At 40.8% G+C, this 26,476-nt stretch overlaps 2 protein-coding genes across 3 annotated transcripts; one reads left to right on the top strand and one right to left on the bottom strand.

The window, feature by feature from the left end:
• Window positions 1–182: 182 nt before the first annotated feature.
• On the bottom strand, window positions 183–3,467 carry xpa (xeroderma pigmentosum, complementation group A). Its single transcript, XM_037104386.1, has 5 exons — window positions 2,710–3,467; window positions 2,493–2,598; window positions 1,745–1,910; window positions 1,435–1,552; window positions 183–1,334 (listed from the first exon to the last, which is right to left on the bottom strand). The coding sequence occupies exons 1-5, from the start codon at window positions 3,065–3,067 to the stop codon at window positions 1,180–1,182; spliced, it is 903 nt and encodes a 300-aa protein (XP_036960281.1). The 5' UTR covers window positions 3,068–3,467; the 3' UTR covers window positions 183–1,179.
• A 1,532-nt stretch (window positions 3,468–4,999) lies between these two features.
• slc24a2 (solute carrier family 24 member 2) lies at window positions 5,000–26,157 on the top strand. Of its 2 annotated transcripts, XM_037103490.1 has the most exons (11): window positions 5,000–5,208; window positions 10,937–12,075; window positions 19,829–19,861; window positions 20,445–20,556; window positions 20,675–20,758; window positions 21,803–21,841; window positions 21,982–22,061; window positions 22,202–22,336; window positions 23,062–23,151; window positions 23,766–23,932; window positions 24,054–26,157. In XM_037103490.1, the coding sequence occupies exons 2-11, from the start codon at window positions 11,152–11,154 to the stop codon at window positions 24,301–24,303; spliced, it is 1,914 nt and encodes a 637-aa protein (XP_036959385.1). In that variant the 5' UTR covers window positions 5,000–5,208; window positions 10,937–11,151; the 3' UTR covers window positions 24,304–26,157. The 2 variants fall into 2 exon arrangements, with proteins under 2 accessions (XP_036959385.1, XP_036959390.1); XM_037103495.1 differs by lacking the exons at window positions 5,000–5,208; window positions 21,803–21,841 and adding an exon at window positions 8,883–9,022.
• Window positions 26,158–26,476: the final 319 nt, after the last annotated feature.

Below are 26,476 nucleotides of genomic sequence, written 5' to 3'. Positions count from 1 at the left end.
CATTTTTTATGTGTCATTATAATTAGTATTAGTTTATCCCAACAGCCCGATAACCTCTAATCTTTTGGGTATCTCAAGGACCAAATTCAAAGCCCCTTTAATGAACAACAGCCCACTCCACAAATAAAATCCCGACCCCATAGGAAAAGGTTTTATGTGAGATGAATGAAAGTGACAAGAAACGGAATCAGAAACTTTAATAAAACAGACTTTTACATTACAAATTCATTTTACAAAGATTTATAAAATGTTTTACACATTTAATTTATCTCATCCTAGTCTTTACAGAAATTACCAAAATGACACCTAAGGTAACTCTTAGCACCAGTTCTTAATCATCACCAAGTGAATATCTGAAATGTCAAAAACTAGTTCACAGAAACGGTCTGAAATCATGAGATCTCATGCTGAACCATTTCTGAGCAACGTCAGAGCAGACTGAGGTCCTTGCATTGGTCGTTTGTTCAATGACATGGAGGTCACCAATAACAATCCTGGAAAGTAATGTTCATTAAGCCAGGAGGAGATATGACTTATGATATAACGCTGTCCAGTAAGGCAACAAGAGAGGTGGTGCTGCATTTTAATATGCAGACTTGACACATATGACTTAAATCTGTGGGGACTTGCTGTAAGGAAGACAAAGATGAGTGTCCAAAAACATGAAATCCTAAAAATGGATGCCCCTTTTCAAAATTAACATTTTTCTTAAAAAGGTAGCAGAGTTTTGTTCTTAATGCTCACATTTGGTCCGGTCATAAAGCCGGTCACACAATTTACTATCTTACGCAAGAGAGTATTTTCAAGTTTCAGTAGTGTGACTTCCCTTGTTGGCCCACTGAGAAACTCTAAATGCCTAAAAAAGTAACAGGAAGTGTAGAAATAGGCAGTGGTCAGAAAGGGCAATGTGTCGTTATTGCTAAAAATATACACTTAAAGAGAGTTCAGCTGAGGTCACCAGCCGTTAAGAAGAGAAATGACTGCTGACTGTCAGTATCGATATGTGAGGGATTTGGCCCATTAGATGCGATCAGCATAGAGTGTTTTATTAATGACAGAAAAAAAATAAATACCAGAAAAAAAAACAGAACAAAAGAACACAGCATGAGGCAGAGAAGGTTTAGTCTTCTCCTTGTAGGCTGAACCTGTATCAGTCAGTGTTGGGGGGGGTGTTTGTATCTACATCTTCTCGTAGGTGAGTTCATGACCGCATGTGGTGCAGGTCTTCTTGTAGAGATCCTCCTCTGGATCCACCACCTCCTCTGGTCCGTACTGGTGTTGGTGAACGCTGGTGTCTTTGGTCCACATGCTGCTCCTCACCGCCCTGCGCAGCTCTGGCACACAGAAGCATACACACGACACATTCAGAGTCGAAGCTCAACGTGCAGCCTGAGAGTTGAAGTTCGAGTGTTCTGGCTTAAGCAGGAAACTGACCTTTGACCTTCTTGTTGAAGCGCTTCTGTTTCTGCACCTCTCGATTATCTTCCCTCGCCTCTTTGGCCTCCTCCAGAGCCTCCTCTGAACCCCACACCTCCATACATCTCTTCTCCACCTGGAGACCCAGACACATAGTTCAGATGGACGCAACAAATTACACCACACCTTCCTGCATGAGCAGTTGTTTGGTTTAAGAGTGCAACTCAGGATTCATCGATCAGTTGTTAAACACTTAACTTAGTCATTGGATTTAACTTAAATAATAAACACACACTCAAACCATTGTTCACTGCTCCTGTCTTCCTACCTGCAATTTGAGGTAGAGCTTCATGTCTCCCCAGCGTGGGTTATGAGGGTTTTTCTTCAGTACGAACCTAAGCGGAGGTTCTCTCAAGTCCAGGTCACAGTCCTTCAGCAGGTAATTCTGCTTGGCCTCAGTTCTGGAAATCAGCTTATGTTTCTCCTCATTGTCTCTGAGGGGGAAAGAAGCTCCTGCTGTTAAAGCATCGGGATGATTTTCCAGCCTCATGTACAACAGCGTGAATGGGGTCTATGTCTCTTGTTTCTGCACTATGTAGCTTCAGTGAGAGGGTAGGATCACAGCCTTACATACATGTTTTCTGGCCAGATCCTAAAGATGAGTACATTCACAATAGTAAGACATATTTAACTTTACATACAATATCAAAGAAACAGTAGAAATAAAAATATGGAATAAAAAATGTTATAAAAATAAAAAAAAAGTATACTTTACATTCCAATTTTGTCTCAACACAAAACACCGTAGCGTGTTAAAACTGTAAAACATATGCAAATGGGATAAAAATGAACAAATAAATAAACAAGAACAAAATGCACTTAAATGGCATCTTACCAATCATAGGAAGCAAGAAAACAAATCATAAACTAAGTAAATACATCAGTATAACAAAATGCCGACCACTAAACAAAAAAGAGACAAAAAACGTATTATCTGGAATTCATGCTCAATACTGCATTGTGTTTCTCTGTCTCTCTGTGTATGTGTGTGTGTGTGTGTGTGTGTGTGTGTGTACCTGCACTTGTCACACACAGACAGGTCAAAGCTGTTGCTGAGGTAGGAGTCCATAAAGGGTTTTTGACAGTCATCACACACCAGGTAGTCTGCCTCAATCACAGGAGCTGGGAACCACACACACACACACACACACACACACACACACACGTGTAAATGAGCACGCATGCACACACTCGAGATGCGAAATACACTCGCGCGCACACACGCACACACACCTGGCTGATGCACAACCTTCCTGGTCCTCTGCTCCTGCTCTTCGTCCTCCTCCTCCTCGATGAAGAAGCCGGCCCCGGAGTCGATGGTCCTGGACACTTTGGCCGAGGTTGCTCCCTCCACGGCGGACAAAGGGCGGCTCGCCAGTCTGGCTTGCCGGAGCATCAACGCCCGCTGCCGGTTCCGCTCGATCTTCGCCCGCATCGCTGCAGAGAGCTCGAGTTTGGGAGTCTGTTCTGGACCGGGACCGGTTGCGTCCGGCCCCCCTGCCTTCGACGGGTCCATGCTGCTCTCTAACGCCACGATCAATACATAAAAGTGTATAAAATGACTCTGAACACCAGGTTGTGTTTGTTTCATCCAAAAAGCAGCGCTGCAATGTTGTTACAAAACTGACAGTTGCACACTTCCGGCTCCTTCTTCTTCTGCGTCTTCACTTTAAACTTTTAGGTGCATTACTGCCACCTCCTGCATCGGGATGTAAAGGACAAGAAGGTTTGCTGCGTCTGACACTTAAGTTGTTCATATAAAACCAATTCGAATTCCTGCATTACAATATTGTTTCTTCTTCATTTTTTTTCAAACCATTGTATGTTTATTTAAAGGTTCAGTCTGTAGGATTTAGGGGGATCGATTCACAGAAATTGAATATCATACTCGTAAGACGTAAGAACTAAGAATCACTGTCATTTTGTCACCTTAGAATGAGCTTTTTATATCAACAGAGGGGAAACGTGGACACAGCGTTCAGTCCTGCTCAGTGGGAGCTCCAATAAAAAGGATAATAATAAAACTGCTCTCTGATCTGATGTTCTGAGTCAAGTGAGCGTCCAGCTGATTCGGTGTAAACACCATCTGCAGATGAAGGCGCGTTTGTTATTGCAGGTGCTAATGTTACATGGATCGCCTCACACATAAAGCACTGAGTCCGTTAGGTGCAGCAGGTTTTAGACTTTAGACAAGCAGTAGTTCATTAAAGTTAACAAAAACCTATTTAAGATTTGACAGTGTAAAGTTTGAGCAAATTAATTTCTAGTTGTTTGGTGAATGAGGACTATAATGACCCTCACTGTGTTTCAGATTGCTGCGAGTACATTTACATTTTAGCATGTCACTGAAAGGGAAAACTGAGAATTTCTCATCACTGTTTGGAACCACAAAGAGAACTCATGTTGTGTTCAAACCTCTGGATGGAGCTGTTTCTCTCTTGTCCTTCAGATCACACGTTGGATTAACCCCAGCAACGAAAAAACTCACCCATCTCTGACCTTGTCAGTGTAAGGCAGGCAAACGTCAAAACCAGTTAGGAAAGATTTACGAGTCCATCCAGCCAGCTAGTGCTGACACGAACTGTCCACATTAATGATCTGAATTAAAAACTCACAACTCTTGCCACTGGGCCAGGAGTTATCCTGCTCTCTGTGTGTGAGGATCAGAGGATTTTCAGAAGATTATGAAAAGTTGCCTGTCTGAAACAGGGGCTGTAGTTTCATGGTGCTGTGGGCTGGCGGTAAGAAGCGGAGGTAAGCAAAGCTAATGAGCCATATGTTTGTCCTACTGCCAGCCATCGGCGTTACTGATACCATGATGCTCGTCACAGATTATCAGAACATGACCAGCAGCAGTTCAGTTAATCAATGAGAACTGAGAGCAAAACTAACATTTACATCCAGCTGCTCCTGCTTCTCAAAATATAAAATGTGTCAGTTGCGGTTCACAAGAGGAAACAGGTGCCAATCTCCTGTTTCAGCTGGGTGCTCTGCCTCAAAAAACAGTGTTGTCTGTGGTGTTTCTGTTCATTTCATTTACCCTTTCCCATTTCTGTTTGCATGAAAATAATGAACCTTAAGTGAAACTCTCATTGATTATTCCTGATTATGTGTGGTTCATGAGGGCAGTAAGATTAGACATTCAGCATGTAATGATTCAAAATATCAGTGTCAGGACTGTAGAATAGAATTCATTGTCAAGGATTTTACAGTGAACATATATTCCTAAAAATAATTCTGATTTCAATATAGTAATTTTGAAATATTGCTAAATCAACCTTTTTTCTCTTATCAGTGCGCAATTTTGACTTTCCCACTCAGTTTGAATTTGTCATATGCATTCTAACTCAGTAGGGTTTATCAGTTTTCTCATGGGTTATTTTTATTTTCCAAAAATCCAGCCTATCCCACATGTGACACAGAACACCAAAACTCAGGAAACCACTGCAGAGTTTTCGATCAATAACAACTATTTTTTTTTGAGGTTACAGGTTAAAAAAAAACACAAAACAAAAAAAAAAACCTTTTACCACCTCTACTATGTTAGTTGTAATAAGTTTAACCGACTAGCACTTCTGGTACAGCATCTGATCAACAATTCCACTAATCACACAAGCCTCTACTAGCTGATGTTAGCAAATTAGCTCAGTTAGCCCTGCCTCAGCAGCCTCCCAGTGATCACAGCTGGATTGGGACCAAACAGAACTTAACAACAGGGAATGCAGTTTTGAGGTGAGTAAGACCAAAAACTCCAAGGCCAAGAAGACATGGCAGGCGGGGACAGGACAGGAGAGACATGACTGCAATAACATGCATTCATCGAAATCCCGCTCAGGCAGAAGTAAAGGTTGCACTACATATGGACCATCACCAGAAACCAGAACGCTTCTGATACCAAAGCCTTGTCCCTTGTACATACATCTATTTATCTAAGATACAAGTCGAGGGTTCTGTTTGCCAGATCCATCAGTTTGTTTCTGAAAGCCTTTCCTTTTGTGATTTAAAACTCAAACACTAGCTAAATAAAGCATATATAGAGTAAAACAACACTGCTATTTATTGCTTACCAAAGTACCTGAGAAAGCCATGCAGCCTTTATGCCTATTGCTTTCAGATGCCACCATTAGCATAAACTGACGTCGACCTCGACAGGTGTAGCAACAGCAACTCAGGGGGGCCGGCAGTGTTGGGGAGACTTAAACTACATGAGGTTGAACTACATAGCTTAACTACAATTTGCTGTAACTTACTGGTAGTTAAACTACAATTTTGGCCAATAACATGAAATATATTTTTTTTTATAAAAAGAATACCAATATTATATGATATAATTTGTATAAAAATAACTGTTATTCTTCTTTGATGACAAAGTGGATGAGGTGGAAGCCTTTGTGAGTCCCCACAAAATGCATTTAAATCTCTACCCAAAATATCCAAAGTGTTTGTGAAGTTCAACACTCGTGTCCCAGCCAGTGCAGCATGTGAGCGACTTTTTAGTGATGTTTTTTGTGCCAAACGGAACCGGCTGTCTGATAAAAGTCTTTGAGAGACTGCTCATGTGTCATGTCAACAAGCGATTCTGCCCTGGCATCTAGTCCTAGTGCCTAAGTGTTAGTGCCCCTGAAGTTCCTGTGATGTTGACCAAAAATGTCATCTTTTGTTCTTTAAAAAAATAAACATTTAGTCGAGAGGCATATTTCTACTTGCATGGGAATTTTTTGTAGGCTATTATATATTGTTTCACATACACCATATGTTGACATATTTAACGCCGAGTTAGATTAGTATAATGAGTATAAGTAGTTGCTAAAGCTACTCTTTCATCAGTAGTTTTACAAACTACATTTCTCCAGGGGTAGAAATGTAGTTTGTTCAGGGTGAACTACATGCACGCTTGTGAAGTAGCTTCCCCAACACTGGGGGCCAGGCTTAGCAATCAGGTGAACTCTACTTTTCTATCCATAGACTCATTGTATAGGTCACCTGGGCTGACAGAGAGAGGGTCTCTCTCCACCTTATATTTAACTGAGTGGCTATTTCAGGCCGGAGCTTTATCCAGTAAGCTGCTGCTGATCCCAGCTCCGCAGAAGAACATGAATCTGTCTCTCTCACTGCTCGCTACCTTGCCGACCAACGTAAATGACTTAAGAAGCCTCTCTCACCTTGATGTAAAACAGAAACTCTAATAATTTAAGCGATTGTACGAAATACTGTCCGATTCAGAATCAAGGTTTATTTATGATCACTTGGCTATCGTTTGAGGTCATATGTAATAAGGCTACATATTTTTTTTCGCTCACCCCAGCTTTCCCAAAGTCAACTGTCATTTTTTAATTTATTAAGAGAAGAGTATCATAAACTTATGAAACAGCCAGGGATCTGGTGAAGTTTTCTCTGCATGCCAGGGACTTATTTTCATGTCAGGTTTGACAGGTGATTTACCTCAGCCTACCTAGAGAAGGAGTGTAGGGTTAGCTTGAATGGTTATGTAACACGTTTAGCTTGTTCAGGACATTACATAGCCCTTATATAGCAGCTATGGCCCGAATGCCAGAATCCTGACTTAGGTCAAACACCTCTGCACTAAACCAAGCGTCATTCAGGTCGTAACGTTACCTTGTTGGGGGACACCTTCATATACAAGTCAATTTTGCAATTTGCAATTGAATTTCCTCTAGTTTCCTGTATGTATGATGATTCTGCACCTGCACACGAAGCCATAAAAAAAACACTAATACCTAATTCTCTGTGCAAATTTTTTTTGAAAAGACGCAACTGTTCCTTGAAACTGATGGAGATTTGAAGCGGTCTTGACAGACAGAGGCTGACTGGAAGCAGCAGCATTTTGCCTGCAAGGGAAAGTTAACGGCCCATTCCATTAACTATGCTCCTGTTTAATTGGATCTAAACGATAGGAGGTGAGAAACGATAGGTAGGTCTGGTTGGACTTAATCCCAGCAGGGTTGTTTGGCATATGGTCTTTTTTCTCACTCTCCTAGATATCCATCTTCCAATGTATTTTGTTGGTACAGTCTTCAATTATTTAACTGTTAAATTAAAAAGTCTTTGTTGTCTGTTTCCTGTGGGATTAGCTACAGTTGTCAAAACTTCTCTCTCTCCCTCTTGCTGTCTCTCTCTCTCTCTCACACACACACACACACACACACACACACACACACACACACACACGCACGCACGCACACACACACACACACAAGCACACAATGCTGTGGAAGTGGTGCTATGTAACTGACGTGCTACGTAACAGAACAGGTCACATTTGAAGTCACCTTCAGCTGGCAACTAAGCTTACAATTCTCTTGTGTAAAGCCTGACCTGACTTGAAGTGTGCACATGCACCACTCGCACACACAGACAGCTCAATCATGTTTTATACATATTCGTACACATGACTTATTTGATACCTCATGTCAGTTATTTGTAAAATAAGAAGAGAGAGACAGAAAGAGTTTATGTTAGAGCCTGTAGCAGATATATCGGTATCAGTGGATATGTATAAACCTATTTTATTTTTACAGACCATAATACAGAAAAAGTGTATTGTTTCAGTGCTGTGATGTAATTTGAGACAATAAAGTTAATGTTGAATATAGTATATTGTAAAATATCTTGCCTCCATTACATGCAAATATATACGTGTATGTAGATATATATATATATATATATATATATATATATATATATATATATATATATATATATATATATATATATATATATATATATATATATGTGTGTGTGTGTGTGTGTGTGTGTGTGTGTGTGTGTGTATATATATATAAAAAAATATTCACCAAAATATCAATATCAGTAAAATGTTTTAACTCTCCAATATCAGCATCAACATCGGCCCCAAAAATCAAGTATCCTCTTTTCCAAAAAACATAAAAGTACACATTCATAGTCATAGAAAAAATGTATATAATGAGAAAAAATAAGTGCAAAAGTATCCATGAATGTAAACAAAAGCATGCCAGAATGACAAATGTAAAAATGTCTTTTTTTCATTCCAAGTTCGACACTTTGATCTAAAAGTTATAAAGCTGCTGCAGTGTGTTACATCGGAGAGCTATGGCATTGTTTTCAAGGGCTTTGAGAACAGCACTATGATCTGATGGTACAATAGGCTTCAGTCCCATAGAGCTGTAAGCTCCTTTTGTAAGACATTTGCTTGGGTGTGATGATGGGAAAAATTATACATGGCACCATGGTGAAAGAGAGAGAGAGAGGGAGGGAGGGCAAGGAGTGTAAAGGTGGGAGGTAAGGTGGAGTGAGCCAGGGAAGAAGGGAGGCAGTGTCGAAGAGGGGAGGAACATCGGGAGGGAGGAGTCCTTGGTCCTCGGCTTCCGACCTGCTGTCTTGGAGTTGCACTTCGGCTGAGAGAAGAAAATCTCACTGAGGATTTACTGCCAGGACCTTCAGCCCTCTGGAACTTCCCCTCTGGGATTCAATTTAGTGGAATATTCAATCAGAAACCTAGGACGTGCTGGAGTGCTTCCTGCTGCAGAGGAGATTTCCAAGAGTGGTATGAGAAAATCATACAATGTTGTGTTTTGTGCATTGCTGTGGCGTGTCTCTGCTCTGACGTCCTGATGAAGTCAAGCCCGGTTCTAAAATGCTACTTGCAGAGTTCACAGTTGGTTTTGAAGCTGTTAAGTGAATGTTTTACAGTAATAACTTGATGTTGCATGGCAGGTTGTAGAAGACTGGATATTGTTTAGGAATTATTAGATGACGGAGCAACATTGCAGTTTGTCCCAGTGCAGTTGTTTCAGTGCTCAACAATGTTAATGTTTCGCAGCTTTTAATTGTCCCTCAAATTCGCAAATCATTTTGTTGGTGTCTTAGTTTTTGACTTTGTGCAGTGACATCGGAGTGCAGCACCTGAGGCTAATCTAAGTATATCTTCTCAGGGATTAAATGGCTTCCTAATGAGCTTTCACTAATGTCTTCACTTAAAGAAGTGAGATCTCACTGCAGGTTCTCAGTACAATGTCAAGAAGGCCACAGCACATTAACAGAATTGCTGCTATTAATACAGATAACGACTGCCATCAGCAATTCAGTACATACTGTAATCCCAGCTGCAAGAAAATAGAAGAATTTCTGATAAAAAGTATTCAGACTTTCAAATATGTTATATATTTCGGTCATATATTTGTTGTATGTTCACATAAACAAGTTATAGAATGATAGTAATGATAACAATATTATAGGACTTCTGCAATCATCAGCTTTATCACACTTTTCCCAATGAGTGCCAAAAGTGAAACTTGGTTGTTCAATACAGCTGTTGTGTTGTCAAGATGAAGAAATGGTGCGTGGGTCCCAAGTCTTGTTAATTCACAGCAAACTGTTACTCTGCCTGTTGTGCTCAGATTAAAATAATGACTAATAAGGAGTCCTAAATTTTCAAAAAACATTTTCTCACTATTAACACCTGACAGCCACACCAAACCATGTAGTGGACCAACTTTAGCCCTCAGGCCTCACTTTAGGCAGCCGTGCTCTGTAGACACTAACTTGTCCGGCCATTACTATTAATTCTGAATCTTCTAAAATAATCAACATGAACTTAAAGTAAAATTTGTGAATCTGTCGGTGGCAGAAACCATCATCTGCAAAGTTGCAGTAAAAGCACTTGTTATTTACATTTTGTAGAATAATGTAGTGGAGGAGTAGTGGAAAGCAGCAAGAAATAGAACTGCAGAGGTAAATTTATAAGTTTAAAAGCTGAGCCTAGCTACACAACGAAGTAAATGCACTTATAGTTAATTTGCACTACTGCCAGCAAGGCCTGTGGTTGGATATCAGTGCCCACATTTATCAACAGTACATATCCACAGATGTGCTAATGCACAGAACCAGTGAGAGAAACACAAAGCATTGTGTCACAGCATGCTTTAAACAATCACAATATCCACATATCCTCCATATCTTCTTTAAATAATAATTACTCACTTAGTAATTTTGTCTAGTTAGTAACATATATGTAGCCTCATTGTTGTGAAATCTTTAAAAGGCATCAGTAACAGGAAAATGTAACATGGCTGATCCTGCATGCCTCAAAGATTTAGTAAAACATGCAGCTGTTTTCAGAGAGCATGTTGATCTGTTTGGTTAAGAGTGCAGATTGTCTTCTCTTTCCCAAAACAGATATTGCTATATGTGCTGCATGATTCTGAAGCATGATGGAGTGAGAAACTCAACAACTAAAGCCACTCCCATGCACATCAAGTTATTTCCACCCTGGGTTGTGGCCACCAGCACCTCAGTTGGAGATAGATGGGGGACGAGGATGGTTAATTGGGGTTGTTTCTAATTATAAATGAATCTGAACAGAAGTTAAAACCTTTTCTACACAATGTTGATAAATGGAGTGGAAAGAAGTTTGAAAGAGGGCAACATATTCATCAACATCACTTTTTTTGTCTTGCAGTGAGTAATATGAGGAAGCCTTTAAATGGGCTGGATCCAGGAATTAGACCGCAGGGCATCCATTGTGTTTAGACTGGGGAGCAGCATGCACACAAATCGGTAAACCATCGCGGCCTGTCAAACCCCGGCCCTTGCAGCCATCAGCACCACCAACCCAGCTTTGGTGGGGGGGGATTCCTGAAATTCCACTCTGCCTGACAACCTGCGCCAAACACCATGGATTTCATGCTACCAGTACGAAGGAGTCAACACACGATGGCTTCCTCCAGCTCTGCGCCTCTTCTGGGCCCTGACAGCAGCTGCTCCAGGCACCGCTACCAGGGCGCCAGAAGAAAGCTGCGACCTGGACGGATTCTGGGATTCATCATCAGTATAGTGGCGGTCAGCATATTCTGCTCATGGAGTGCCTTGTCAGTGGCCACAACGTTGGCCAAGGAGCGGGAATCGACCACCGAGGGCTCAGCAGAGGCGGCAGTGCCCCAAAGAACACTTCTACAGCACCACAACCTGTCAGCAGCGGCGGAGGACACACCGGTGGCCATGAGATCATCTGATATAGAGATGAATCATGGTGACTACCCAACAGATTACTTCAGCGTGGAGGACAGACGCCAAGGCTATGTGGTGCTTCATATGTTTGGCATGTTGTACATGTTCATAGCCTTAGCCATCGTCTGCGATGAGTTCTTTGTTCCTGCGCTCACGGTCATCACGGAGAAGCTGGAGATCTCTGATGATGTAGCAGGAGCCACCTTCATGGCGGCAGGTGGCTCAGCCCCAGAGCTCTTCACCTCAGTCATAGGAGTGTTCATCTCCCACAGTAACGTCGGTATCGGTACCATCGTGGGCTCTGCCGTATTCAACATCCTGTTTGTGATCGGGATGTGCGCCCTGTTCTCCAAAGAGGTGCTGAACCTCACCTGGTGGCCTCTGTTCAGAGACGTCTCATTCTATATCATTGGCTTGCTCATGCTCATCTATTTCTTTCTGGATAACCAAATCACGCTGGGGGAAAGTATCAGCCTGCTGATGTGCTACACCTGCTACGTCACATTCATGAAGTTCAATGCCAAAGTAGAATTTTTCATAAAGAGCCTTCTGGGCAGCAACCAGGTGGACGAGCTGGAGACTGCACCAAAGGTGAGCCTGACCCTGTCTGTCCATCATCCATCCATCCATCCATCCATCCATCCATCCTCCCCTATTCCGTTTCTTTTTTTACCCACCCAACTCTTCCCATTTCACACTGAACAGCACCCATATTTCACCGCATCGTGGGTCCCAATGAGAACACGAGGGTAAATTTACAGGTAGTACATTTATCCTTGTGTTCTCATTCACTGATTGTCCCTCGTCCGCTGAAGGACCATCCCCATCATATACAACCATCAAGAGGTTTCTGGTTCTCTATGTGATTTTTTTAGCTTGAGAGTAGGAAAATGAAGAGAAAATCTCAGAAAAGTTTAAAAAATATATATATATATCCAACAAAGATTCAGACTGTCAAAGAACAAAGAGTGAATCTCTTTGATTCTTGACATGAGTCTCTGATTCGAATGTCTTTGTGTTTGTTTTTTGTCAGTGTACCTTACATAAGATCTGAGCATCTGCTGATGACTTTTCTGAGAATTGTTTGTATTTTCACATTGAATGAGATCACAGCTTGAGTATAGCAGTCCTGCTCTTGGAATCTGAGCCGGTGTTACAACAGAGTGCTGAACAGACAGCACTCTGTCAGGAAGCCAAACCGTCCTCAATACCCCTCTTGAAGGATATAAAGATTTGTCTTAACCTGCCACCTGTGCAGCTTGGACACTGACAGACACGGAGGCAGCCTCTCGGTGCTGACTAAGTCTGGGAGCACGCCTCGTCTTCAGTCGCTACTTTTAGTAACCATGTCCAGACCAGAGTCCAGAGAGGCTCTCAGAATAGGACTGATGTAACAAAGCTAGTCCCCAAAATGTTCAGACGTGGTCAGACATTTCACATTAGAACACATTAGAGAGTTAGATAACATATTATTTGCCATGGATTTCTGTATTTCAAAATAGAGTATTGCTCAAGTTTTAACCATTATTCTCGTCCACCATTCAAGTCAATTGACTCCTGAAATCTATACTGACACTACACTCCCAAGCATACCTAGGCCCTTTGAGTGCTCTGAAATAAACAAGTCTGAAATTATACATATACAAAAAAAAAAAAACTTCCACAAAAATTTCTATTTAGCTTTTGTTCATGCAATCTGGGGAAAACAAATCCTGCTACTGACGATGGAAACTCCTTATAATTTTGTCAATGGAAGCTGCTCCCCAGCCAGTCAGAACAATGTTAGTAACAATGCAAAATAGCAAAATATGACATGCAAAACTTTATTTCTTTATTTCCATGCTGGGATTAAGTCATTTCAGCATAGTTTGTGGGTAATTTCCGAAGTCCAGTCAGACAGATTATACTGAGATGTTTTTTTTGGATGACACATTTGGCTCGTTTTCGCTCCATGGTGAGTTACAATGTACAGATATTTAAAACACACCCAAGATTCTAGACAGCTGACAGATATCAAATGGATGGAGTTTTGAGATGACTGTATGATAAAACTGAAAGCAGAAGAAACAGCCAAATGTGTCCAGAAATCATTGTAGTGTCTCTTCAGCCTCATCAGCACGCTCCCTCCTTCAGCCCCCCACTTCTCTGTCCTGACATTGGAACAAAGAGGTCTCTTGACACTGGAGTAGTGCCATTTGCTCCCTATTTCCGCTTATAATTTCAGAGCATCTGTAATTATCATCCTAATGTGGATTACGCAGAGATCCCATTCTAATAAGCAATCATGAAGCATTAAAAAGTATTTTTCTTTTCTCTGAAAGGCACAGTATGACTCAGGATGTTGACCCCATGAACAAAACACTCAAAATAGCAATCACTTCACAACCACTAAACCAATCACTTCATGTCAGCTGAGACATGAAGATGAGCTTGGAGTGCTCATTGTGCTTTTTGCATCTTTATTTATGAAGCTCATGTAGATTGTAGATTCAAGACAGAGTGGGCATGATGATTCAAGACACACACACACACACACACACACACACACACACACACACACACACACACACACACACACACACACAAGGAAGTTATTTTGTTTTTCACGTTTGTCTCTCCGTCTTTTGTTCTGTCTGTGTGTGCAGTTGGAGTCAGATCTGTTGCTCTCTGATGTTGTAATCTCATACGGCGCTCAGGTGACAAATACTAAAACTACTGTACTTAGAGCAGCTTGCCCGTAGCCTAGACCGACAGCACCCATCACCAGTTCTTCAGGGGCGTATACAGCGCACTGCTGCACATTTCTGGAGACATTATGAAACATGAGACCATGTTCATTTAAATGTCATTCTAGGCAACTAAAGTTACGTCTTGTGCCCAAATACGTATTCATAAGGAACTGTTAAGACCCAACAGTGGCTGAAAACACTTGATAAGATAGGAGGCAGCTATTTTTATGGTAGTGATTCAGGCCAGGAGAAGTTCTCATGTTGGAGGCAACAGATGAGCTCATGATCACAAGTCATATCTGCTTTAAAGCCTCCCTCCACTTAAATGCTAATTGTAAACATTATAAAATAACTGCTTCCAACAAAGCATGACTTGCTTATATTTTGGAGTTTTGGAGTTATATAAAGCAATCACTTAGATGAAAATAAACAGCTGGTAGCTTGTTTACTTCCAATCTTACACGTATATCACTTGAACTATCTACTTCATCTGAAATAGGATCCATAATTGCATATTTTGCGTTTTTATTTAAAACCTGTGAGACTGTGCAGTGTATCTGGGCACTCATCATCCTCTGTTCCCGTCAGTGTTGTTACAGAAGCTCTGTTTGACATTTGTGTCCTTCTGGGAATCAGCTGTTCCCCAGGCTGTCTCACCTCAACCCAAGAACAGCTTTTCTCTTTCTGTCTCTCAGGCACTTCATGTCCTACTGCCTTGCCCTCATGTGTCGGTAGCTGCTTAATAATCCCTCGGGTTAATGCCCTCCAATCCCATTAGAGCCGCTAATAATAGTCAGATGCTCCCTGTGGGAGCAGGAATCATCAGATCACTGCGAGAAAAAAACCCCAAAAACGCTACTTTCACAGCCTGCAGTCGTCCTCCCAACAGTTGCTGTTTTTATCTTGTGCATAGTTGAGTGCTTGTTAGGTGGTTGTGCACTGCAGACATGGTGCCCACAGTGTCCATGTTGGGGAAGAGAAGATCTTCAGGTTTTCTAAGTGATGGTCCTAAAGAAGACAATCCTCTCTGATCCCCTTATCAACTGCTTACCGGCAGTGACGACAGCAAACATACAGCCATGCACAGTGTCACTCTGTCTCTGCAGAGCTTTCATGAAATGTTACAGTTCTCTTTGCAGTCATTGATAACAGACCTGGAGCATAATGCAGCAGTGTTGCGCATCTGTAACCTCACAGACTATTAAACTGAAGAGATATTTGCAGTTATAACTTGTCAAATGTTTTAATTATAGACCTAAGGTTGCACACAGGTTTTCTAACATTCATGTCCCAGAGTGCGGATACAATTACTTTTCTTTATGTAATTATCGAGCTTATCACAGCTGAAATGATTGCAGCTGTTTGCTTCAGTTATATAGCAGGTCTATCAGGTCTTTATCATGTCAGATCACCGTGATCGTGGTCAAAACGCGGCAGCTGTTCGTGTAATAATGTTGAGGTGCTTCGTGAGCAAGCCACTGCGGTGGAATCTAAAGTCTGTGCAGCTGTAGATAATGAAATAAAATTTTTTTTTAAAAAAGATCACTGGGTTTTGCTGACGGATGAGAGAGAACTGTTTTGACAGTGTGGTGACCTGTGAAGGTTGCTGCAGGACCTCACATGCAGGCTTGAAAATCACCAGTCTAAAAGGGGAGATCTCTGCCGATTAATCCTGGCTAAGTCCCACAGCTCGGACAGTCAGGTGGATCCTGAGGAGAGAGAGAGAGAGAGAGAGAGAGATGGTGATCTAATAGTCCCTCACTGATGACCGTGATGATGAGTGATTAGGATGAGGGCAATGTTTTGTGCAATCTTTAGGATTTAAGAGTCTTCCGATGTCTGGGCTGGGGATGAGACCAGTGAAGTGGAACAGCTGCTTGGCAATCTTCTTCTTCTTCTTCTTCTTCTTCTTCTTCTTCTTCTTCTTCTTCTTCTTCTTCTTCTTCTTCTTCTTCTTCTTCTTCTTCTTCTTCTTCTTCTTCTCCTTCTTCTTCTTCTGCTATCATAAACACATAAACAGATCACTGTTTCATCTTAAACACCTCTATGTTATAACAACATATTATAATACAAGCCCTGACAGAGTTTGATGATTATCTGCAAGTTTACCCCAGAGAGACAGTTTAACATAGATAAAGTTAGACTTGTTCGTTTCCAGTTGTGATGAACATGTGAAAATTGGGAAATGACCCATGCTGTTAAACAAAAATGACTCAAGTTGAGACAAATTCTTTTTGTATTTCTATTTGGTTTGCTCACGTTGGCTTGCATTATCATTCCGCAAAAAGAGATGCACACTGTAAGCCAGTGAGAAGAGGCTGAGCTCATTAATTCTCAGCTGTATTGAATATTGAGCTCCGACAATAATCAGATGGAAATGACATCATGTTGCTTCATAATGGCGGAAAATGGTACGTACAGCCGATGTGAGCAGTACAGTGGCACTCACTTTCTTCATCACATCGATAATCCAATCTGAATATGAGTTATGATGTATATCAAATACTAAATGGTTGAAAATGACCTTCTGTTCTTAACAAGGCATCTTCAACAACTATTGTTCTTTAAGATTAAAAATGACATCTGCTTATGGAACAGTCCTCCTCAGACCTGTCTCATGTAGCAGTTATAGATTATACGGTCTGTAGTGTATTAGAAATTTTTCTACCAAGCTGCTGGAATGACAAACAAAATTAGAATTAGGTACTGAAGGATGTTCGGATTTGAATGATTTAGCTGTCCAGAGTGGATTCGCGACAGATCTGCAGTGATGAGTCACTGGTGATTTGTTCATCAGAGTGGAGGTGAGGGTTGAGTTAAATAAGGGCCAGCTGTGAAGTCAAAATACAACATTTATTAAAGTACACTGTGGAAGAATAAGGCTACTGACTCTAGTAAGATCACATGTCCAGTCACCTTTCCAAGAATTGAAGAAAAAAAAAGAATTATTCTTTAACAAAGCTTGAAATAGTTTCAGGAGACTGAGCGATGTGTAACTTTAAACATGAAATCAACCTAAATTGGATTTAAACATTGAGGGCACTCATTAGAATGGAGTCTCAGCAGATTCTGCAGCAGGTTATAAGTGTCTTTTGTCATCAGGCAGCTCTCACGAGGAGCCATGTGAGCACTAAACAACGTGAACTAATTCCAAGCTGGCCTCTGCCATTAGAGCAGAGGGCACGCACAGCAATCACATGGATACAGACAGGTGTCCGCAGCGTCCTCTTCTTTTGTGCTGTGTATCAACCTTACATTTAATATATCTCTATGGATTTACATTCAAGTCATTTCTATTTATAAATGAGCATATCAAAAAGCAGCAACGTGGAACCGCTCCATCTAACGTGAAAAGAAATCTGCCATATGTAAGATGTGAAAAAATGATGATAAATGGGAAATGTTATCCTGCGTTTGAGCTGAGGTTGAGGTGAACCTTACAGTATGTAAACCAGCACCATCGCCTCAGATTTATACAGGGGATCATCATGCAACTGAAGCAATTAATGCCTACTAAAATTAAAATGGACTGATACTCCTTTATAAACAGGAAGAAAAGCAATCTCTTTGTTACAGCAGCATAACAGCAGCAGGTGTTGTCAGATGCAAGCTAAAGGGATTATGTGCTCAAACTCTGTGGCCTCCATCATCAACAACAAAGCCCTCCACCCCTCTGCGTGGTGCTGCTGATTGTGTATAGTCGTCATGGGAAAATTGTACTCACACAAAGATGAGGCATACGAGGAGAATCTACCTCAGAAATGTGGTTCCTTCACTTGCCATGTCCACGTGCATCCATCATTTCTACTGATTAAATACATAGCATACATACATATACATACATACGTGAACACAGAGCTGGTGAGGGAGTGACTGAGAGAGTTAATCTTAATTTAAATATTTATAAATGTTCATACAAACCTGTGATGAACAATACATCTGCAGTCTTGAGCAGCTGTTGTCTAATTGATTGATTTGGAGTTCAGTTAATTTCCTTTCTGAATTACAAAAGCTTGATATAATCTTCTTGGACCCTTTGATAAGAATAAAACCTCACTGATTAAATCAAAAGTAATTTATTTTTTCGACTCCTCAAATTTCTCAGCTGACCTAACATATTTTCTTTTACTTGATTTAGTTAGAAATGAAGTAAAGCATAATAAACTGGACTTCTAATGATGCTCTTATATTGAAAGACCTGTCAGTTTCAGTTAAACAGGGATGTGCCAGATTTCTTCTTCTTCGCTTTATTCCGGTCCAGTTTTCATGGAGCCTCTGATTCATGCACTCAGAAACAGCTCAGAAACAGCTTCTTGCTGTGCTTCTGTACTGAGCTTGTCTTTGGAGAATTATGAGAACTTTTCCCAGGGCAGAACATCATAGTGTGATTTATGCCTCCTGTACTGCAGAACACCACATAGTAGTTCATATAGAACGAGTGTGAGTCGAGTACTATGTTTCAAAATGCATTATAATATACATATATATTTATATGTGTAAATATATATATATATATATATATATATATATATATATATATATATATATATATATATATATATATATATATATATATAATAAGACTTTATGCTTCTATCTGTTGTCTTGAACATCTCCAAACCCCTGACTCCCATACTAAACCCTCCCCACTGCTCCGTGTTCTCACACACCATCACCACAGTCCCTTACCTGCCCCAGCCGCTGGACTGAGTGTGTATATTTCTGTACAGTATGTGGTGACACAGCTGTGCTGTATATGTCCTCTGAAGAAATGGCTGGGGTTGAGATCAGTGTTCATCCTCCCTTGTAATCTTCATGTTGGAACAAGACACCAAAACCTCCGCACTGTTTCACTCCCGCTGTTGCCCCCTTTTCTGTTCCTGTTTGTTTACCTTTGACCAATAATAAATTGTTGCTTCCTTGTTGAAAATAACAAAAATAGCAGGTTTTCCTTGATCTGAAGTATGAACTGAAGTGGGGGTGTCATTTTCTACAGGTTGTTGTGTCTTGTGCAGTGCCATCACTTATACAAGGGTTGTACTCAGAACAAGTGGAAACATCTTTAGAAACAGCAACTGTTAAAGAATCATGAACGGAATCGGTTCAAGAACCAGAGCTAGTACATGGAAAATGGAGATGTGAGGAGGAAAGACTCACCGTGTGTGTGTGTGTGTGTGTGTGTGTGTGTGTGTGTGTGTGTGTGTATTGTGTGTTTTGTGTGACCAACAATATTTTCATTTCAAGCTCATGCTGGCTTTCCTACTGCTCCTAACACTTCAGATCAAATAAAACCTGTATCATTGCTTTCAGATTTCATGTGTGTTTTTGTTGTTCATTAGTTCTCTGAGTAAACAGGATGTAAGGGGTTGAAGACATTTTCATTTCAAACATTGTGTTCCTCGCTATTGTAGTTATAAAATCTAACAACGCCACACAGTCCGACAGATCTTAAACATTACAAAATCATGTACCGCATACTACTACTAGGTCTAATGTAGTGGATTGCATGTGGTCCATGTGTTTGTGTTATTGTTTCCACATCCTGCATATGTCTGTATATGTAATAAAACCTATAGTGTGTATATATTATAGTTTCTCTATGTTTTTCCTTAAAGGTACCTGCACCAGATGATGAGAACAAGCTGATGGTGAGTTTGTTGTGCATTTGTAAATGTGCAGAGTCTGGTCATGTTATAAGAATGCCGTTTATGTGCAGGCATATATTTACAGTATATGTATATGAATAAAAAATATGTGAACATACAAAGTAAGCTGTATGTATCAAAATCAGCCATATTTACAAAAAATGGGTTTATAGATATATATATAGATGCAGATGCCAATACTGGCATGTATATATATATAAATCCAGTGAGGAGGCAGGAATTAAAAGTCCAGGCAAAATGTCTAACATGCCGATGAGTCAGATACAAGTTCCAGGAAAACAGGATACAGATACAGGCTGAAGAACCTCAACATGTAGACTAAATTATTGATCTGGCAGGGACGTGATCTGGGATATGTAGAATAGAATGATGCAGATAGGGAGGTGGAGGGAGGTCAATGCAGGGGTGATGAGGACAGCTAGATGTTGACTGGTTGGAAGACAGGGATGGAGGCTGCAAATGAGATAGCGTTTAAAAAAAGCAGCAAATTGTGATGAATGCCAGACGTGCTCTTACTATATTCATTATAGTAAAATCTTCTTTATCTGTGTTTGTATATTTGCAGGCCAAACCCAGGCTGCAGAGGGAAGGCAGCTGTGCCTCGCTACACAACTCATTGATGAGGAACAGCATCTTTCAGCTCATGATCCACACCCTGGACCCCCTCAGTGACGAAGGCATGTGGAAAACACTCACACACATTCTTCTGGATTGAGTCCGATCTTGTGTTTCTTCTTTAAGTTAACGTTTACATTATTGACATCTTTTGGTCAGACCATGTTTCCTCTGTTGTAGGACGTTTCAAAGAGAAGGCGTCGATCCTTCACAAAATGGCCAAGCACAAGTGTAAAGAGGAGGCTGCAAATGCCAACGGCGTAGGTGAGTAACAGCGTAATGTGTGAAACTGTGCGGCTGCTCTGTGCCATCAACAAATCAGCTGATAAATCAATTGGCATCAAATCATTAATCAATTAAAACCTGTCCCTACTGAAATACAAGTGATGAATATGTTCACCAGAAAATGACTACAGAAGGGATGGATAGGTTCAGCCCAGTCACCAGTTGGGTATTGTATTTTTGTGTAAACCGGGGATATGTTCAACATTTCTACAATATATATCCTCATATACAGATAACATGTTTATGAGCTGACCTTCATGTCAGGAGGAGGACGGGACTGTGATGGTGGCATGACAAGGCCAGGCTAGGCACGAGGCTACCATTCACTTCCCGCTTCAACGAACATATTTTAGATATCTTCCAGCCGTGTTTGTGGCGACCAAAGCAGATATTTTAAGCCAAACCACTCTGAGTGGTTTTTGTGTGCATTTGTATGCATCAAATTCCAAATTTGATGTGAATGTTAAAATGTGAGGTTTCAATGTGTCTATGGTTTGAAGGAATGTAAAATAAAAGCATTTATTCTGGTGATTGGGTTGACAGGTTAGAGAAGTTAATCAAATAGGAAAATTAAAAAGAAACTGAAATAAAACTTACTTTAATGAGAAAACTGTGTTTTTTATTTGCCTTTTCATTTTAAAATGTGTACACGGCTGTCAGTTATTACCTGGATGTTACAAGAGCTGTAAAAGTTTAAACTAAACTTACCTTCCTCCTCTTTTAGCTTGAAACTACGTTTGAAACAGTGTGGTAGATTACAGCCATTTATTTTTTATATCAATTATTATCTGCAAGTTGACGATTCAGTTGCTTGTTATCAGATATCATATTTAAGTGTGTTTTAGCAATTTCTTACTTAAATCAGGAACAAAAATGTGTCAGTTCATTTATCAGCTAACTTGTTGATTTGCCAATGAATCCGTCATTTGAGGAGGCACATGAAAGCCTCCATGTTATCTGGTCTGTTGCAGCTGTGGGGATGAGTTCGGAAAATTAACAAGCATATTTTGTTTCTCAACATAGGAGGGCTCTCCCAGATACTACCTCCAAGAAAAGAAAATTGTACTAAGTTTCAGCTCTTCTCTTTAGTGTCATTAGACCAGCACTTTTCATTTCAAATTCATACTGACTTGTGAACCTGTCCTTTAAACCATATTTTAACTCCATCTCTTCCTCTTTTTTTCTCTTTCTCTTTCCTCAAGCTGATAAAAACATCCCCAACAGCTCGAATGTTGCCGTGGAAGTCACGCCACCCATGAATGGTGTTGCGGGAGGAGACGAGGTACGGCTTTCATCTTTCAACAAAACTGTGTTGCAGCGTCAGGTTTAACTTGTGATACACAGCATTATCATGATGGGAAATGTCTAAATATTGGTATGAGAATATAGAGGAGATTGTAAAGTAACGCAACGCCCCCTCAGGGAGAGGAAGAGGAGGATGAAGACCAGCCTCTGAGCCTCGCCTGGCCCGACACCCTCAGGAAGCAGATCACCTACCTCATCATCATGCCCATCGTCTTTCCGCTGTGGCTCACGCTGCCTGACGTCAGGAGAGAGGTGATGATACGCACACATCGCTTTAACAACTCATTTTTTACAACTTTCTGGAACATGAGAACATTTTGGAATAACTTAGATTAAAGGGTAGCTTCAACACGTTTACACATTAAATGGGGAGTACTGCTGCTTATGTGAAAAAAGTAGTACAGAGCATTTGTGGTTCCTGGGGAAGCTGCATGTGATTTCTTGTGACAGACGTATTTATTGTAAGTCCCTTTGGACAAAAGCATCTGCTAAATGCCCTAAATGTAAATGTATCTGATGAATTGCCTCCAGTGATGTCACTCAGTGGCTCAGTTGCATCATCATTTGTCTTCAAACTGTCCATAATGAGTGCGACCACAACCACTGGGCTGCTTTTCAAAGCCTAGAGCCTACATTACCCACAGTGCAACTTGGCCCCTGAGTGACATCACTGGGGGCCATTTATCAGATTACTAGCAGCTTGTGTGAAATTGGCGGGGTTACCCTTTAAGTATGTCTCTAGTTACTGGCCTGCTTAATAAATGTGGCCATAAGAGCAGGTTCCAGTCTTGTATTTCATTTATTTTATTTTATTCAATGAAAAACTGTGAATGTTGACTTTGCTCCTACATGATGTGTCAGATCTCAGGTCGGTGTATCAGGTTTTTGCCTGAACCTAGACCAGAGTTTGACTGAGTGATTGTCCGACTGAGCGGATGTAAACTAAATTGTGTTTTTATTGTGTGGTTTTTTTTCAGTCTTCAGAAAGGTTCTTCCCCATCACCTTCATTGGCGCCATTTCTTGGATTGCTTTCTTCTCCTACCTGATGGTGTGGTGGGCTCACCAGGTACTTACACACACACACACACACACACACATGTTTTCTCTGTTTGTTGTCCTCTCTGTTCTATTTCTAACACCTTTCTCCTGAGGGTGCAGCAGTCAGGGTGTTGAATATAAGAAGCTAATCCCAACTAATCTGTCTTGATCCACTGCCAGATCAACCTGTAACACTCTATTTTAACAGCACAAATGCAAAGACAGACATGAAGCAGGAGTGCCTGTGTGCAAGGTCACTCCGCAGAGGACTCTGTGGATGGATCATACATCAAATAAGAGCAAAATAAAATAAAATGAAATGAAAGAGTGTGTGAGGATGACTAAACACCTTCACTGTACACCTACCTTTAAAGTGCAGTATCAAACAAAGTGGAGCACAACAGAAAAAGCTCGGAGCTATTATGAGCCATTTCATTAGGGCTGCAACTAACTAACTAATTGTTTTAATTATAGATTAACAGGCTGATTATTGAAAAACCTTATTCAAAAAATCGTGACATCAAAACAATTTTTTTAAGCAAAGCCAGAACAAATGTTTGGAGCGATAGAAAGAATGATTTAAGTTTCTTTAGTTCCTAAAGTGTGCGGCTGCAACATGAAGCACCTTTTTCCTCCTTTCAGGTTGGAGAAACCTTCTGGATCACAGAGGAGATAATGGGTCTGACCATACTAGCAGCGGGCACTTCAATCCCTGACCTCATCACCAGTGTGATCGTGGCACGAAAAGGTCTCGGTGACATGGCCGTGTCCAGCTCTGTGGGCTCCAACATCTTTGATATCACTGTGGGGTGAGTCCTGCAAACAGCAACAACAACAACAACAACAAAAACAAGTGTACTAACAACTTCTGAATGAGAGCTCAGGCTCAGAAATAACCTGAACAACTCTTTCCTGTGGTGCTTCCTCCAGTCTGCCCTTCCCCTGGCTCATCTACAATGTCATCAACGACTTCAAGCCGGTGGAGGTGAGCAGCAACGGCCTGTTCTGCGCCATCGTCCTGCTCTTCCTCATGCTCCTCTTCGTCATCATATCCATCGCGGCTTGCAAGTGGAGGATGAGCAAGTTCCTGGGCTTCCTCATGTTCCTGCTGTACTTTGTCTTCCTCATCATCAGCGTCATGCTGGAGGACAAAGTCATCATCTGCCCAATCACCGTCTGAGAAAGAGTGGCCCCCGGAAAGCAGAACTGAACTCATGTGAGCGAGGATTTACTTTAGGAGTGGAAAAACATGCTTGCACAGACTCAAACTGTCTCTTATCTGTCACACACACACACACACACACACACACACACACACACACACACACACACACACACACACACACACACACACACACACACACACACACACATAGTAGGCGACTGCACACACTCGGTATCATACAAACACAGGTTGTGGATGCCATATAGGCAAAGGCACTGTCTTGAATCGAAGCTGTGAACAGCCCTCCAGCAGCGTCCAGCAGTGTCACACAGCCCTGTGCATCATTTTGACACCCAATCAGAGGGACTCCCCTCTCTGTGTACTACATGACTACAATCTGTAGCCACTACTGGCTGAAACCTGCTGAAACGCCACCCAGGATAGAAACTACAACTGAAGATCACAAGAGATGTTTTTTTCTGTTTTGTTTTTGTGTTTTTGTTTCTCAGCTAACAGACAGTGCGGCAGTATAAAGAAGCGCTTCTGTTCCTCATGCAAGCAGCCAAGTGAAGCATATGAACTGAATGTGGAGGCTCAAAGAGACTTTTTTTTTTTTTTTTTTTAAAGGGCAGCGAAGCTCTGGAGAGATTCTGTATGTCATGGAGTAAAAACATGAAAAAGAAGCGTGATTGCAGATTTTTACTGTGTCCATCCCACCACCTATATGGCTACGTGCTGTCACCGGCGGAGGAAATGTCCACTGTTAAGAACTTTATTGTATTTTCAGAAACAGCACATTGCATTTGAGGACATACTAGGCAGAAATTCATACTGTTAGAGTCCTATGTCTAAGAAAAGATGATTTGGGAGTCTCATTCCCAACTCGTCAAATACTGACGCTCTGGGACAGTCGGTTAACTTTTCTTACATGCGAGACCTTTAAATCCTAGTCCTGGATATCTATAATAGGCTACATTAAGTGCTACATAGTTACATTAGAACATGAACAGATAGGATGGACACTGATTAAACTGGCTAAAGTGTTGTCATGCTCAATACTTCTGCTTATATCTATCTCAGTTTGATTTTTCACATAATAAGCTTCAGAGTGACTTCTTCTGTTCCACCTGCCTTGACATGCACCACTTTAGAGAGAAATTATTTCAGTATCCTGGACGATATTTGAATGGAAATGTGACAAACAGTTCAATGACAGATTGCCCAGTAGATGATGCAGTATGAACAACAAGTGGTGGACTAAAGGTTAGCGTTCTCAGACGTGTTTTTTCTTTTCTTTTCTTTTTTTTTTTTTCCAATTATGTATTTATGAAAAAGAAAGGATCAATAATCACCGGGTTTCTTCTGTAATGTTTTCATGTGAAACAACTCATGTACTGTAAAACATGTATATGTATATTTATGAATGCGAATGGTAGCAACTTTTTGTCATGGATGTTATTCCGTCACCCTCCACTGCTGCAGGCCTTTTGTATTGTTTCAGATGAAACAGGTCCGAGATCAGGCCATTGTTGTCATGTTCACGGACTACTCCCCTGTGTTCAGTGTGTAATCTGAGGATAAATCTGTGAAAAGAAACATCAAGTAGACCCTTATTTATTTTTTTTTTATCCATAACAAAACAGGGACCGTTGAAAAGTGTCAGTTTCTGATAGTTGTGTATTTTGGCAAATTTTGTTTTCCTCCCTAATCCCAAAGTCACATCACTAAAGTCCTGCTGTTGTAGAATATGAATAACATGTTTCCATTCAACCGCGAAGTGAAAAAAAGTGTCTGTTTCCATAAACTAAATTAATGCGAATATTCTTAAGAGGTTGCAATAAGATTAAACAATTAAAGTATATCACAATAAAGACATCTGTAACTCTAAAAAACTGTTTATGTTACCGTCATTGCATTTGCTCTCATTGATTCTGCAAAAAGGTAGGTGCTTGTTCTTCTTTTTTTTAAAACAGGTTTTAAAACGTTTTTTTCAAACTGTCAAACTGCCCTTAAAACAGGCAGAGGAAACCAATTTAGTTAGAGGCAGATCCATGTGAGGCCTCACTGTGCTACCAAATATGCTATCAATGTTGCTCTATATTGCTGATATTCATTATGTCGCCTGATTTCTAGGTCAGATATGCAGATTAGACTTGAACATGGGTGTTATCTCATATTTTATTCTCTC

Source organism: Acanthopagrus latus, chromosome 1 (assembly GCF_904848185.1).
Source record: "Acanthopagrus latus isolate v.2019 chromosome 1, fAcaLat1.1, whole genome shotgun sequence".
Lineage (NCBI taxonomy): Eukaryota > Metazoa > Chordata > Actinopteri > Spariformes > Sparidae > Acanthopagrus > Acanthopagrus latus.
The sequence above is the reverse complement of the archived record's forward strand: the minus strand, read 5'-3'. Positions and strand labels throughout refer to the sequence as shown.

Excerpts from the sequence above, each read along its gene's own strand:
- xpa (XM_037104386.1), bottom strand. The coding sequence starts at position 3,067 with ATGAAACAAACACAACCTGGTGTTCAGAGTCATTTTATACACTTTTAT. Across the intron at positions 1,911-2,492 it reads TCTGTGTGTGACAAGTGCAG|AGACAATGAGGAGAAACATA; the intron begins GTACACACACAC and ends TTTCCCCCTCAG. Across the intron at positions 1,335-1,434 it reads CTTCAACAAGAAGGTCAAAG|AGCTGCGCAGGGCGGTGAGG; the intron begins GTCAGTTTCCTG and ends TCTGTGTGCCAG.
- slc24a2 (XM_037103490.1), top strand. The coding sequence starts at position 11,152 with ATGGATTTCATGCTACCAGTACGAAGGAGTCAACACACGATGGCTTCC. Across the intron at positions 20,759-21,802 it reads TGCAAATGCCAACGGCGTAG|GAGGGCTCTCCCAGATACTA; the intron begins GTGAGTAACAGC and ends TTCTCAACATAG. Across the intron at positions 23,152-23,765 it reads TGGTGTGGTGGGCTCACCAG|GTTGGAGAAACCTTCTGGAT; the intron begins GTACTTACACAC and ends TCCTCCTTTCAG.